General features: G+C 38.0%; 1 protein-coding gene across 1 annotated transcript in view; it reads right to left on the bottom strand.

Moving 5' to 3' along the window:
• LOC123507724 overlaps nucleotides 1-16,884 on the bottom strand; it is a 52,960-nt gene that overhangs the window by 7,353 nt on the left and 28,723 nt on the right. Inside the window, 5 exon segments of the mRNA XM_045260882.1 lie at nucleotides 5,259-5,376; nucleotides 8,728-8,894; nucleotides 9,440-9,544; nucleotides 14,295-14,490; nucleotides 15,256-15,342. Of these exon segments, the coding sequence (XP_045116817.1) occupies nucleotides 5,259-5,376; nucleotides 8,728-8,894; nucleotides 9,440-9,544; nucleotides 14,295-14,490; nucleotides 15,256-15,342 (673 nt within the window).

Raw genomic sequence — 16,884 nt, 5'->3', positions numbered from 1 at the left:
TGTCTTGACTAAACCATACTTTTCAAGAGTTATGATTTTTTTCACTAAATAGTGTGATGTGAGGAAACTGTGAAACTACCAAGGTAGTGAAACATAAAGGAGGAAGCAAGAAAGAGATCACCACATGAATGAGAAAACAAAGACAGCAGAAGGAAACAACAAAGAGATCAGAAGGAAGAGACCACAAAGAAATCACACACACACACACACGAGCATAAAGCCCAGGCCCTGTAAAACTACAACTAGGTAAATACAACTAGGTAAATACACACACACACACACACACACACACACGACGCGGTCGAGGAAGGACACAATACCATCGCTCTCGAGAATCAGCTGATCTTCACTACCTTTGTTTGGGTTTGCAGTGTCCTGGGTGATTAGTGTGGACTCGTTTTTTTTTTTTTTTTTTTTTTTTTCATGAATACAGTGTTACAAATCATGAGTGAGAAAGAGATTCCACCTAAAGGCAGGTATGAGACACAGGAAAGAATGAAAGCTGATGATGACTATGTTGGTGAGGGAGAAAGAGCATTTGAATCGAAGGCTTTGATACGGCACATACTGCACTATTTGATAGAGTGTTGACTATCGAACGTAAATTAGATAAATTGATAAAGGAGAGTATGGGAATGAAAGAGAATGAAGAACAGGATAAAGAGCTCCAGAAATTGAAAGAAAGGATAAAAAGAGTGGAAGAAAACGAAACTAGGCTAAGAACCGAAAATGAAGATTTAAAAGTGCAAATAGCTAACTACAAGAAATTGATGGAAGAAGAACTCAGTAAAGCCGAGAAAGAAAAAGAGAAGCTGAAAGATCTAGTTAACAAAGAAGAAGAAAGAGTACAAGACGTGATTAAAAAAGAAGTACAAGCATGGAGAGTCCAAGATAAGAAAGACAAGGAATCATTTCAGGAAGTATTTCAAGAACAGTTAAAAGAAAGAGATGAAAATATGACAAACAAAATGATAGGAGTCCTCAAGAAAAAAGAAAATTTTGTAAGAGAAATTGCGGAAAAAAAAGTGTAATTATTTTTGGACTGAAAGAAAAAATTTAAATATAGACCAAGAAGGGAAAAAGACGAAATGAAATCAGTAAAAGACCTACTAAAACATCTGAATGACGAGGATAGACAGAACTTAGAAGAGGAAGTAGAAGAAATCCATAGAATGGGACCATATCAAGAAGGAACAGTGAGACCAATTAAGATATTACTAAAATCACAAGCAGCAGCAGAAGTACTATATAGAAAAACAAAACTCAGAGAAACAGAAGGTTGCAAATATATATATATATATATATATATATATATATATATATATATATATATATATATATATATATATATATAAAGAAAAATAGAAACGAGGAGGAAAGGAAGAGACACAATGAACTGGTGGCAGAAGCAAGAGAAAAAAATAATGAAAGGTCAGAGGAGGAGAAGAAGGCATTTTTTTGGAGAATTATAGGAGACAGGATAAGGAAATGGTATATAAAAGAGAAAGAAGAGAAAAAATGGAGCAAGTTTAACTAAAAATGATAAGAAAAAGAGATATAAAATGATGTATACAAACATAGATGGGATTTTATCTAGTAAATTAGAATTAAGAGATTACATAAAGAAAGAAGAACCAGATATTGTATGCCTGGTGGAAACAAAGTTAAATGAGGCAATAAAAATAGACATAGATAAAAGGTATAATATATGGAGGAGAGACAGAGTGGGTAAAGGAGGAGGAGGAGTCATGATGATGTTAAGGAAGGAGATAGTGGTAAATCAAGTGGAGTTTGGGAAGGAAAATCAGAAATACTGTATGTTAAGATGCATATTAATAAAAAGGAGTTAACAATCATTGGAACATATGTGCCACCAAAACAAACTCATGGACTAACCAAGAATATAGAGACATGATAGATGACACAATAAGGAGTCTTACAAGAATCATTAAAGAAAGGAGAAAAGTGATATTGGTAGGAGATTTAAACTGTAAGGAGGTGGACTTGGAAAATTATGAAAGTGGTATGGGGAAGATGCCTGGGAGATAGATTCCTGAACCTAATGATAGATAATTTGATGGTCCAAAGAGTAAAGGAAAACACAAGATTCAGAGGAAACGATGAGCCGGCAAGATTAGACCTAGTTTTACAAGGGATATACAAATTAACGATGATATAAGATATAAGTGCCCATTGGGAAAGAGTGACCATGTAATATTAGAGATGGATATAGAAGAAGGAAAGGAAGATAGAGATGAATCATACAAAGGAGACCGATTAAATTACAGAAAGGCTGATATTGAGAATCTCAAGAACTATTTTAAAATGTAAACTGGGAGGAGATGGAAAACTCATTAACGGTTCAAGAGAAATATAACTTATTTTTGGAAATATACAAAACAGGAGTCAAGGAATATGTCCCAAAATATAGACCTAAAGAAGAAGGAAAGAAAGATTGGTTTAATGCAAGATGTGCTAGGGCAAAGGAGAAACGAGATGGAGCATGGAAAAGGTGGAGAAGAAACAGAAATCCAGAAAATAAGGAAAACTTCAAAACAGCAAGAAATGAATATGCTAAGGTGAGAAAGGAAGAAGAAAGGAACTATGAAAAGGACATTGTCAAAAAATGTAAGGAACAACCAAAATTGTTCTACAGATTCATAAATGGAAAAATAAGACAAAAAGAAACAATAGAAAGGTTAAAAGGAGAGAACGGAATGGCAGAACTGTTAAATAGTAAATTTCATGAGGTCTTTACTAAGGAATCCAAATTTGAAAGACCACAGGGTAATAGAGAGACTGTCCATATGAAAGAGATTAAAGTAACCAAGCTTGAAATAAAAAAGTTGATAACGGAACTAGATGAGGAAAAGGCAATGGGACTGGATGAAGTCTCAGGCAGAATACTGAAAGAATGTAGGGAAGAACTAGCAAGTCCTATATACAACATCATAAAATGCTCAATAGAAAATGGAACAGTGCCTGTGGAGTGGAAAAGAGCTGAGGTGGTTCCCATATATAAGAGCGGAAGGAAGGAAGAACCTTTAAATTACAGACCGGTATCACTAACTAGTGTAATATGCAAGATGTGTGAAAAAGTAATAAAGAAGCAATAGATTGAGTTTCTTGAAGACAACAAATTATTATCAAATAGCCAATTTGGTTTTAGAAAATGTCGGTCATGTGTAACAAATTTATTGAGTTTTTACTCTAGAATAGTTGATAAAGTACAAGGAGAGAGGGATGGATTGACTGTATTTATTTAGATTTAAAAAAGGCGTTTGATAAAGTGCCACATGCAAGATTACTATGGAAGTTAGAGAAGAAGGGTGGGTTAAAAGGAAGCACATTGAGATGGATGAAAAATTAGTTGAGGGAGAAAAAAATAAGGACAATAGTTAAAGATATGAAGTCCAAGTGGAGAACAGTAGACAGCGGAGTGCCACAGGGGTCAGTGTTGGCGCCAATACTTTTTCTCGTATATATAAACGACATGTCAGAGGAAGTGAACAGCTACATAAATCTGTTTGCGGACGATGTGAAACTGTGCAGTCATTAAACAAAAAGAGGATTGTGAAATACTACAGGAAGACTTAACCCGTAAGAGGTCAGCAATGGAGATGGATTTATGAATACTCATGGTCAAAAATTCCATTTCATTCCATAAAACTCAAAATGGGCATAGAAAAGTAAAAATAAGAGTTAAAGTTTGAAATTGATAATGTCCACCTGGAGAAAAGCTTAGTGATGCTGAGAGACAACTTCTGAATGAGACTTTTTAATCGTTTTATCGATATTTTTCTCTAGAGATATGTGTATAATGGTTACATATTCATAAATTAAATGTTTTATGAAATGAAAATACAAAAAAATATTTGTAAATACTGTAAATATAATGTAAAAAATAATTTGCTCAGTTTACCACAAAATATTGATTACTTTCAGTATCTTAAATTATTGCAGCAGGGTGTGATATTCTTCAAAAAAAGGCTCAATGATAGAGCTACATCACATTCATGACAGTAATACCAAATGTCGCTCCATTTTTGGAGTCAGAAGAGGGTGAGGAGATGACTAATCCATGTCAGAATGGCGGAAAGTGATATATGCTAGACACTTCAAAGAATATAAATCTTGAAGCTGGAGGTAATTTCAAACGCATGGAAACTGAGAAAGAAGGAAGATGTCTGATTGACCACAGATAGTAAGCAAAGACATGTACGTGGTTGACCTCTTAAGGGTTAAACAAGATCTGGAAATGGAGTAAAAAATGGGAGATGGAATTCAATGTGGACAAAAGCCATGTCATGGAAATGGGAAAAAGTGAAAGACGACCAGTGAGAATCTATAAGATGGGAGATGGAGTAGAACTAGAAAAAGTAAAAAAGGAAAAGGACTTGGGAGTGACAATGGAAGAAAACAATCAACCGGTAAGCCATATTGATAGAATTTTCAGAGACGTATAATTTGCTAAGAAATATTGGATTAGCATTTCACTATATGGACAAAGAAATGATGAAGAAATTGATAAGTACTAAAATAAGACCTAGATTGGAATATGCAGGAGTTGTGTGGACCCCCCATAAAAGAAACACATAAGGAAATTGGAGAGACTACAAAAAATGGCTACAAGAATGGTTCCAGAATTTAAAGGGATGACATATGAGGAGAGACTAAAAGCTATGGATCTACCAACCCTGGAACAGAGAAGAGAGAGAGGGGATCTGATACAAGTTTATAAATTGATTAACAGAATGGATCAAGTGGATAATGAGAAACTAATCCTTAGAGAAGAATATGACATTAGAAGCACAAGATTGCATAGTAAGAAACTGAGGAAGGGAAGATGTCTGAGAGATGTTAAAAAATATAGTTTCCCGCAAAGATGTGTTGAGACTTGGAACAGTTTGAGTGAGGAAGTGGTGTCAGCAAAGAGTGTACATATCAGGAGAAACTAAAGGCTATGGATCCACCAACTCTGGAACAAAGAAGGGAAAGAGGGGATTGGATACAAGTTTATAAATTGATGAATGGAATGGATCAAGTGGATAAAGAAACTGATCCTATAAATTGATGCATAGTAAAAATGGAATGAGAGATGTTAAAAATATAGATCATAGTTTTAAAGAAAAATTGGAGCACACAGCATAAAGCCCTGTAAAACTACAGCTAGGTAAATACACACACACCAGCTTATGAAGGTATGGCAATGGTGCATCACTCCTGACACACACTGCCTCCCTGACTCCCTGACTCACCCTTCATTATCATGGGCAGCTCCTGGCCATCCCGCACCTGTCTCACCAGCAGTGAGGTGCCCAGCAGGTGGGAGTGTAGGACGCCTTGGAACACTTTGACTCCCTCCCTTGGCAGCGTCTGACAAGGAAATGACAAGGAAAATCATATGTAAATTATATGGATAATTGTGCTGCAATGAAATGAAATATGTACATAAATAGTAAAATATTAATGAATAGATAAATTAAATAATAAATATAAGTAAATAAATATAATGAAGTACAGGCAACCCCCGTTTAACGAAGGGGTTACATTCATAAAAAACCTTTGCTAAACGAAATTTCGTTTAGGGGACTGATTATAACAAGTTTAACCCCTGGCTTGAACTTCTATTGAGAGTAAACAAAGCGAGAGTGCATCATAGTACAGAGAAAGGTTTAATGAAAGTAGAAATTATGAAGTTAAACATTTAAGCAGTTTAATTTAAGTCATTATAATGTACACTAATGTATGTATGTACGTAACTTTATAATGTTGATGATCTTAAATTTATGAAGGGAGGGAGAGTGAAACGGGAAAGACACTAACCAGCAACCTGTGGAATGTAAACAAAGGGCGCATCATTGTATCACATACAAAACTTATGTACCACATTTCCACAAGGCTTTCCATTTTATCCATTGTAGTCATGAGTTCAGGTGGTTCTTTTAGCTTGCAAGGTAGATAAGGTCTCACCAGCCTTCTTAATAGAGTCTGCTGACTTGAAAATAGTAGAGACAGTAGATGGAGTCAAGATGGTGGCAAGCATTGCTATTAGTTTTCTTGCCTCTCGTGTCTGTGAATAATATCCAGCTTCACTTCGAGAGTAAGAGACTTCCTGGTCTTCTTAGCAATGCTAGGCGACATTGCAGGGCGTTTTGGTGGTAAGTTGAGCGAGGGAAGACAAGCTGCTGCTGACGCTGTTATTGTTTTGAACAGGGGGAGTAAGTGGTGTGCGTTTTGTTCACGAGAGGCGCTGGTGTATTCATAAGCCTGTTGGCTTGCATGATACGGCGGGGCTTTCAAACTTGAAAAAATATTACCTGGATAAAACTTTGTTAAAGTGAGTTTGGTGTTCATTAACCCTTTCAAGGCGCAAATAGGTTTTTGGATCATGTCTGTGAGACGCAAATTTGGCCGAAAAATCGAGGTTTACAAAATTGAAAAGAATGAATATTCTCATGCATAATAGAGTGTTATGCATCTACTATAAAAAATTTAGGTCTTTACTCACCCTGGAAAGTGGTGCAATAATGATAGGAAGTTGGCTTTCTGGTGGTTCGTTGTGCGCTGTTGAGTATTGCTATCATAGTGGGTGGTTATTTTCTGCCGCAATTTGTGCAGGTGTTTTCACTAAATTACACAGAATTTTCCGCCTGATTTGAACTGCAGTTGCTCAGAACTGCTCCAGAATGTGCTAGGGTAATTATTTTTCACACCTGTGCATACATTATGCCCACACAAATAATATAAAATACGTTTTCAGTGTTTTCTTGATGTACGTACTATCATGAGCGAGGATACGCATGCCCATATATGGTAATATACGAAATATGCAATATACTACCAATAAACAAAAAATATCTGGCATATCTGCTCTCAATCAACAAGATTTGATCATTACTCTTGTTATTTCTGTAAATAAATGCACAAATAGCCACTAGCGACGTCGTAAAATAATAATAATTGTGAAAAAAGGGGCATCTGATACTCTAATGCCATTATGACTATTTTTCTTACCACACAACTGATGGCACATCCCATGAGTTGAGGGAGGATGGGAGAATGTCATCTGGCAACTAGCAGCAGCCAGGAGGCATGCGGTTTAATTCTGTGACTCGTCAAATATGGGACCACGATCGTGGACAGGAGGCATTTCCCTCAAAGCCACGATCGTGGTCCAGAGCACTGAAAGGGTTAAATGAGTAGATGGTAGTAAAATGAAACCTTCGTTGTAACGAAATTTTGTTGTGTGAACCTTCGTTAAGCAGGGGTTGCCTGTATATGGATAACTGAATGATCAATAAATAATACACAGTAAAAAAAAAATTTAAATAAAATGTAAATAATACAAAAATAATAAATAAGTGAAATCAAACAAAGATCAGCAAAATCAAAATCAAACTAAAGGCCATTTCACTCAGGAAATAAGACACCCAACACATGCAGTGTGAAGCTGCTTGGCTTAAAATTGCCTCAGTGTACTTCCAGTAGGAGTGTTCACACTGGACACGTGCCAGCCACAATGCACGCACTGATTTTATGATCACTGGACAAGTGATTTTTCTGGCCATAGCATCGATGACTCATACCACTTGGGACTCCCACTTTTGTACTTTTGTCTCCAGAAGCCCACACCTATTTTTGACTGCATTGACCTGACTCCTCAACTCTCCCTCACTCTGTCCTTCACTGTGAACTGATGGATTTCCTGTAGTCCTATAGTTGGTGCCTTGCTTCTTAATATCTTATTCACAGAATGATAGAACTTCAGAGAACTGAGTTGGAGTCAGTCTGAAATACTGTCCAAATTTCCCTCATCTATTTCTAGCTCTTGACCAAGATGATATTCACTACATTCTAATCATTTCATATTTGCTTCATATACCCATTTCTTTTTCCCTTTATTATTCAAGGCTAAAGCTAACATCAATAACTCCTCTTCCTCCACCTTCTCCTCCCATAGAGTAGTACTGCCTTCCCTCACTGCAGAAGGAACTGTCAAGTCAGCCAGCCTCCACCGCAGGGAATGTCTTGCCTAGCATCATGCCTGGTATGAACATACCCATAGCAACAAAGTCAGCCTGAGTCATGCGTCGGGTGTTTCACCTCCGATGTGAAACGGACTTTATACATACATAAAAAAGTTAATCCATGCCACTGTTTCCCCTTTATAACTATGCCATAACACAGCCTATCAAAGCAACAAAATTATTAAGAAAAGCATGACTTAAAATGAGGCAGAATGTTGTTTTGCCCACTGGAGTGACACAGTTACCTGCTGAGTTCACTAATTTTACTGCCAGGGGAAGAGAAACATGGGCCACATTCTAATACACTCATGTGCCACACTTCCACTACATTCAAAAGGCCGTAGTTGGAGTGCTACAGTGTTTTTAAAGCTAATTTTAAAGTTCTGGTAGCAGATTATCAAGATTTCCACATTATCAAAAGGAGAAATATTCTTGAGAACCTGTGTTCTCTGAAAATAGGTGTAGTGAGTGAGCAAATCAAATGGCTATGGATGAAGTGATACAATATTTTTTAAGCTGATTTTAAAAATTTAGTGGAAGATTAACATGATTCCCACATCCTCAACAGGAGAAACACTCTTGAGAACCTAGCTAATCATCATTGTAGTCTCTGACAATAGTGTAGCTAGTGAGCAAAGCATTTCTGAACACGAACCTTACCAAAGTACTGTCACCGTTATGGGAGGGACACACTTACTTCACCAGTGCACGAGTCGTCACAGAAGGTCCCCGACAGGAAGTTCTCTTGATGTGGGGGGATGATATGTGTGAAGGATACCTGGTGGCCAATCATCAGGATTCCTGCATCGTAATCCCTCAGCTTCTCTGTGTAGAATATCCTGATCCCTGACGAGTCCACCACCCCTGAGGGAACAGAGGCTCGTGGTTACTCAGAGGGATCAATGGATAACTGGTAACTGGAGAGGCATGGCTGGCTAATTAACTGGTGGTGATGAGGAGGAATGGCTGGATAACTGGTGATTGTTTTTTGTCTTTCTGGATAATTGGAAGCATGATTTTTTTTGTCCTTTATCTTTCCTGGATAAAAAGAGACTTTTCTTTTGCTGGATAAAGGATATGTTTTTTTCTTTTTATTAATAACTGGAAAATTTTATTTTTGTCTTTTCTGGATTTTGTCATGTCAATAACTGGAAGCTTTGATTTTTGCCTTTTCTGGATAACTAAAATAGAGAACTTAATTTTTGTCTTTTTGAATAGCTAAAGACTCATTTGGAAGTGAAAAGAGGGAAATACAGGGGCAAGATAACAAGACTGTTTTGGAAGTGAGCTAAAGGAAACCCAGAATCAAGAATACAAGAATAGAAACAGTACAGAATCACTTTGGAGGAGAGCAGAGGAAAGTATGGAATAGTTATGGAAAAGAGCTGAGGGGAAGGGAAAGCACCAACCTTGGCGGAGGTTTGGGTTGTCGTAGTGTGACTCCATCATGAAGTAGGTTGCCCCTCCATGCTGCTCTCCAAGGGGGAAGCCTGCATGCTCTGGGTACATCTCCCCTGCACACAAGACAGACACTATAGGACACCATCTCAATGTGAAAGTGAAGTGGTGAGGTTCAAGTCAGTTTGTCACCACTTAGCACTGCACTCAACAAAGTAAACTCTCTCTCTCTCTCTCTCTCTCTCTCTCTCTCTCTCTCTCTCTCTCTCTCTCTCTCTCTCTCTCTCTCTGTGGTTCTATTTTGTGGTGGATATCTGTAATTTTTTTTTAACACGTTCTTTCCTATACATATATCCATCTCTCCTTCACCAAATATTGATGTTAAATAAATGTACCTAGTAGTATTCACATTTGACTAACGTTAATATGGGCAAGCTGGGAAAAGAGGAGGAGAGGATGAAAATTAAACATGATACCTAATAATAATAATAATAATAATAATAATAATAATAATAATAATAATGATGATGGTAATAGTAATACTACTACTACTAATAATAATATGTAATAATAATGCAATGATTTTATCTTTCTCAGACATTCTTTAACTTGGATTCCTGGTCTGGGTAGGGTAATGAAATGCATGGCAAAGTGTGTGTGTGTGTGTGTGTGTGTGTGTGTGTGTGTGTGTGTGTGTGTGTGTGTGTGTGTGTGTGTGTGTGTGTGTATTTACCTACTTGTATTTACCTACTTGTAACATACGGGAAAAGAGCTATGCTCGTGTTGTCCCGTCTCCATATCTATTAATGTCCAGCTTTTTCTTAAAATCATGAATATTCCTTGCGTTGACCACTTCCACGTCTAAACTATTCCATGCTTCCACCCTTCTATGAGGGAAGCTATATTTTTTCACATCTCTCCTATAAGTGGCCATTTTAGTTTTTCCCATGCCCTCTCGACATTCTTCCATTCCACATACACAGATCTTCCCTATCCATTTTTCCATGCCAATCATCACTCTGTATATTGCTATCAGGTCTCCCCTTTCTCTTCTGTTTTCCAGGGTTGGAAGTTGCATTCTTTTCAGTCTGTCTTCATAAGTCAAATCTCTTAAGTCAGGCACCATTTTCGTTGCAGCCCTCTGTACTTTCTCTAGTTTCCTTATGTGTTTCTTTAAGTTCGGAGCCCACTGTATTGTTGCATATTCAAGCCTCGGTCTTATCATTGCAGTAATTATTTTCTTCATCATTTCTTCATCTAGATATACGAACGCCACTCTTATGTTCCTCAATAAGTTCAATACTTCTCCAATTATTTTGTTTATATGTCTCTCTGGCGATAGGTCATTGGTAATTGTCACCCCAAGGTCTTTTTCTTCATGACTGGTTTTATGTCTTCATTTCCTATCTTGTACATACTCCTGATTCTTCTTTCACTCTTGCCAAACTCTATTTTCTTGCATTTTGTCGTGTTGAACTCCATTTGCCATGTACAGCTCCATTTCCATATTCTGTCCAAGTCTTCCTGGAGTAGTTCGCAATCTTTGTCACATCTCACTTTTCGTAACAATTTTGCATCGTCTGCAAATAGGCTCACATAACTGGACACCCCATCCACCATGTCATTTATGTAGACTGCGAACATTACTGGTGCCAACACTGATCCCTGTGGAACTCCACTCTCCACCAATCCCCATTCTGATGGTCTGTCCTTAATTATTGTTCTCATTTCTCTTCCTACCAAAAGTCTTCCATCCATTTTAGTAAACTGCCATGCACTCCTCCTACCATTTCAAGTTTCCAGATCAGTCTCTGGTGTGGTACCTTATCAAAGGCCTTTTTTAAATCCAGATATATTCCATCAGCCCAACCATCTCTTTCCTGTATTACATCTATCACCCTCGAATAGTAACATATCAGGTTTGTCGTGCATGAACGCCCTTTCCTAAAACCAAATTGACACTCACAAAGTATGTCATTTTTCTCCAAGAAGTCTGTCCATCTAGTCTTCACCACCCTCTCACACATCTTAGCTACCACACTTGTAAGTGACACTGGTCTATAGTTCAATGGGTCTCTCTTGTTACCTGATTTATAGATTGGGACAATGTTAGCTCTTTTCCAGTCTTGGGGCACTACGCCTTCCCTTAATGAGGCATCAATTACTTCACAAACTTTTTCTGCCAATTGCTCCCTGCATTCTCTTAAAATCCATCCTGATACCCCATCAGGTCCCACAGCTTTTCTCACTTCTAAACTCCCCATCATGTTCTTGATCTCCTCCACCGTTACTTGAAACTCCTTCATAATCCCTTTCTGTTCCATTACCAGTGGTTTGTCAAAAGCAGTCTCCTTTGTGAATACCTTCCGAAAGCATCCATTCATAGCCTCTGCCATTTCCCTGGGATCTTCACTGTATACTCCATTTACTTCTAAACTTTCAATACTTTCTCTATTTTTGATGTTGTTGTTCACATGTCTGTAAAAAAGCCTTGGTTGGTCTTTACATTTATCAATTATATCCTTTTCTTGTTTCTTTCTTTCTTCTCTTCTAATCAACACATATTCATTTCTTGCTCTTTTGTAACTTTCCCACTGCTTAATCCGTCTTTTCCTTCTCCACCTCTTCCATGCATCCTCTTTTCTTGTTCTAGCCTTTTCACATCTATCGTTAAACCAGTCCTGCTTTCCAACTTCTCTATGTTGTCTTATTGGTACAAATTTTTTCTCACCTTCTTTGTATATTTTTATAAATTCCTTCCACTTTTCATTTGCTCCCTTAGCACTCTTGAATTTCATCCAATTTGTCTCTTGAAAGAATTTCTTTAGGTTTCCAAAATCTGTCTTGGCATAATTCCATCTTCCCACTTTATATTCTTCATTTCTTCTAGATTTCTCTTCGTCTATCACCTTGAACTCCAAAACTGCATGATCACTCTTTGCTAAAGGGCACTCCACCCTCATCTCCTCAATGACCATTGGCTCTGTACTAAAGACCAAGTCCAGTCTTGACGATGCTCCCTCTCCTCCAAACCTAGTATCTTCTTTGACCCACTGAGTTAACACATTTTCCATTGCCAGTGTCAATAGTGTATTTCCCCATGTTGTCTCTGATCCTTCCATTGACCAGTCCTCCCAACACACCTCTTTACAATTAAAATCTCCCATCATTATAGTTCGTTCACAGCCACCCAACATTTCTTCCAGACATGTTCCTGTATCACTTATCATTTCTTCATATTCCTGTACTGACCATGCATTTGTCTTAGGTGGTACGTACACCACTATGTAGTGCCTCTTTTTCCTTCATTAGTTTCTGCTCTGATCTTTAGCACTTCTGCCTTTCCCATACCTTTTTCACTTGATCCACCTTTATATCTTTTTAACCAGCAACATCACTCCTCCTCCCATCTTACCTACTCTATTTCTTTTCCAAACGTTATATTTCCTTCTCCAACCTTCATCAGGTCTTCTCCCTCTCTCAGTTTTGTTTCAGTAAGACCCACAATATCTGGGTTCTTGTCCCTCAAGTAATCGTTGAGTTCTAAAATCCCGATATCACTCCATTTATGTTGGAATACATTACATTTCGCTCATATGTAAGTTTCTTTAGTCCTTTCTTGCTGTACTTTTCTGGGTTATGAACCACTTCCTCAGTCTCATATCCAAGATTCTCCAGAAAAACTCTTTCTTCTCTTCTTCTGTCCTCTCTTCATTTTTTTCAAAGCCTCCTTTCTCAACTCATTTAACATTTCTCTTTCCTTTTCACCGAGATCTCTTCTCAACCAAATCTTCCTTGTTGTTTCCTGCTGGGCTAGCCTCCATGACTTCTCCACCAATTCATCTACATCCTTTTGTGACTTAAGTTTGATTCTTATTGGCCTCATACCTTCTCTTGTGAACTTTCCAATTCTATGGAAGTCCTCTATTTCTTGTACTAGGTCTTTTCCTCCTCTTGCACCACATTAATGATATTATTTATCACCTTTTTATGTTTTCTCTCTCTCCATTTTACTCGGTGTCTTATCCTCCTCCACACCAAATATCACCACACATCTCTTTTTGTCTACAGTTTCCCTCACCAATGTCTCATTTGACTTAATAACCTTCACCACTTTCTCAGCTATCTTCTCTTCTATGATCTGTTGATCTATAATTTCAGCAAGGCCCAAAGTTTTCTCCCTGACTCTTTGATTTCCTTTTCCAGACTTGCAACTTTGTAATTTACCTCCTTTCTTTCCACTTCCTGACTTTTTTCCATTCAGCCTGCTTCTCCATCACTTTTCCTAGAGATTCTCCACATTTTTCGCAATTCACTTTAATTAGCTTAACTTCCTCTTTCAGTGCTGCATTTTCCTTCTTCATATCGGCACAGTCTCTCTTTACATTGTCATAACTCGTTTCCAGGCCCTCATACTTTTCAAACAGTTTTTCAATTTTACCTTCTAACTCCAGAATTTTCTTCACATAAGCGCTCTTCTCCATTATTCCTTGAAACCCTGTGAAGTCTGATTCCTCTTTCGAGTTCACGGCCGCCATGTTGCGCAGACGTAAACAAACCAGCTGATGGCTCAAACGCAGGCTACAGTTTATATTTACCTTCACTGGACATTATTTTGCTAATCAACAGTTAACATGACTATATGGAGACGGGACAAACATTACCAGCTCCTTTCCCACCTTGGTTACTCTTAGGTAACTGTAGAATTATAGATGATTGCTCTGGAGCTCAGCGACCACCTCCGCCATCGACGATGTCCCGTGTGTGTGTGTGTGTGTGTGTGTGTGTGGCAAGAATTTTAGTCAAGATAGAAAATGAGTTTCTTGGAAGTCAGACAAATAGCTGAGAGTGAGATGCTGTACCCACCCAGGCCACCGATTGCCCAGGCAATGAGCACTGACTGGCAGTAGCGGAAGGAGTCAGGCATGTTGGGGGTGTGGCACTGTGCTCCCTTCTCCTCCACGTGCTGCTCAAACAGAGTGTCACTGTCCGGCGCGTGGCACTCGTAGAACAAAATGTGATGCACGTGTTCCGCATTCTTCTCCTCCACTATTGGGACAAACTGAGAATGTTTCATGATTTAGTGTTAGTTTATTTTTTCAGTTTATTTTTTCTTCCTCAACTATTGGTAAAAACTGGCCATTCAAAAGGAGGTTCAGTGATTTAGTGTTTTGATCTTTTTTCTCAACTTTTGGAAAACTGGAAATTTTAAAGAAGATTCATTATAAGTGTTCCAATTTTTTTCTAAGTTACCAGGAAAAACTACAAATTCAGAACAAACTGCAAAGATGATTCAGTGATTTTATATTTTAATTTTCTTCTCCAACTTCTGGAGCAAACTTTATTCATTCATTAATTTATGTAGAAGTGGTATTGGGCATGCACAACATAAATTATATAAAAAAAACTGCAAATAACCTTGAATAATTTAATGTTTTAATTTTCCAAGAATGAAATTAGCTTTGTTTTCTGTTTGTAGGACACCATAAAGAGAAAAGAGAAGGTTCCTTGTTCCCTCCTATACCATGTTGGGTATATAATGGCAGTATTCTTAGCCCCTGTCACAATGTATGAGTTTATATATATATATATATATATATATATATATATATATATATATATATATATATATATATATATATATATATATGTACAATATATAAGGTAATAACATAACATAAATAATAGGATAACAAAGGGCCACCAGGGCCCATCTAGGTTATCCTGTATCAGTCGCACAGCGACCTCGTCTCAGCCAGCCTGGCAAATAGATAGATATATAGGTCATAAATTATTGATCAAGATTGTAGGTCTTGTCATCACTCACCCCAATCATGTGGTGCTTGGTGGGAGTGGGCGGCATCTTGAAAATCTTACACCAGTACAGAGTGTCAAGATGGTCTGGTAAGCTCACCTGGTAAAAGTTAGAATGATTGTTAATACCGATAAACCTGCAACTGAAAGTATTGTTTTGTATGAACTGGTGGTAATATGTGACATGAAACCTATTCTGGTGTCTTGGCTCTGCCTTCAATTGCTCTGGTGGAAGAGTGTGTTCAAGGCTACTCTCATTACAGTGGTATTGTATTAAGGTAAAGGTCTTTAAATGGTGTAATGGATATAACAAGGGTGGCATAAACAAAATTTTCAGGTTCGCAATTAGGATTGAACAACAAATAATGAGTTCAATCTTGAAGTTAGGTTTGAGAAAAGAAGAAGGAATTGGATCTCAAAAAGAGGTAGATGGAGGGAATGGAGTTGATAATCAGGTTGTCAGTAAAGAGTCACTATGGATAGGGATGATAGATGGAAATAGATAGGTGAGCTTCATTCAGGGATTGCCATGTGTAGGCCTGATTTTGGGCCTTTCTTTTTAGGTGGAGTTTTAAGTAGATGACTTTAAATTGACTTACAGTAAGTCAACATTCTACTGAAACACTGAAAGACTTACAAAGCAGAGCCAAGCATACACTGCTGGTCAGAGTGGAAGGCGCAAAAGGGACCACGACTTCCATGCTGACCAAATTTCATTCATCCCTTCTTAACTCCTAAACATACGGCGGGATTCGCTGTATGTCGCAATCTGGCAATTCTGCAGCTCTAGTAGTCAAAGTAGGTATGTTTCCTTAGTCAACCTTTGTCTGTGGTTCATGTGCTTGCATTTGAATTTTCTTTCACCCCCCTCATGGCCCTTTTTTGTGGATGCGTGAGCTTACCATTGTGCCCTGTTACTACCTATTATGGGACCTAGGAAACTAATTAGTAAGGCCCAAATCTCAGTCATTTGTGCCTTAGTGAGGGAGAATATGTCAAATCAAGAAATTGCCACGAACACTGACAAAGCTCTCAGAACTGTTCAACGTTGGATCAAAATTCATCGTGAGGGAGGAAGAGACACTTCGCCACCACCTTACAAGACGGCTTTAGGCCAACCCTCCCATACACAGCAAGAAACTTTAGGCTAGGAACCCTCTGTGCTGGGTGGGATGAGTGAAAGAAGTGTGTGGAGATATGTGAAAGGCGACATGGGATAACGGAGTTGCTGCGCAGTTTCAAAACCTTGCTTCAGTCATGATTACCTTAACAGTAGGCAAGCAGTTTGTGTCTCAGCACAAAGATTGGGACTTAGGTAAGTGTCATAGGGTACTTTGGTCAGATAGGCAAGCTTTCAGATTACAGACAACCAGAGAAACCATGTGTACTGCAGACCCAGTAGTAACTGTCACAATCCACACTACACAACACACACACATTAAAACCCAGATTCTTTGATGGTGTGGGGTTGTTTTTCTTACTATGGTCTTGAAAAGTCAGTGTTTTTGCCTAAGAATGTTCATATGAACCAAAATAACTACTTTAAGCTAATTCTAGATGAGTTAGATGAGTATAGAAAAGTGCAATGCTGATACCTTCATGCAAGATGATGCACCATGCCATACGGCAAAGTTAATTGTTG

This window comes from Portunus trituberculatus, chromosome 23, assembly GCF_017591435.1.
Source record: "Portunus trituberculatus isolate SZX2019 chromosome 23, ASM1759143v1, whole genome shotgun sequence".
Lineage (NCBI taxonomy): Eukaryota > Metazoa > Arthropoda > Malacostraca > Decapoda > Portunidae > Portunus > Portunus trituberculatus.
The sequence above is the reverse complement of the archived record's forward strand: the minus strand, read 5'-3'. Positions and strand labels throughout refer to the sequence as shown.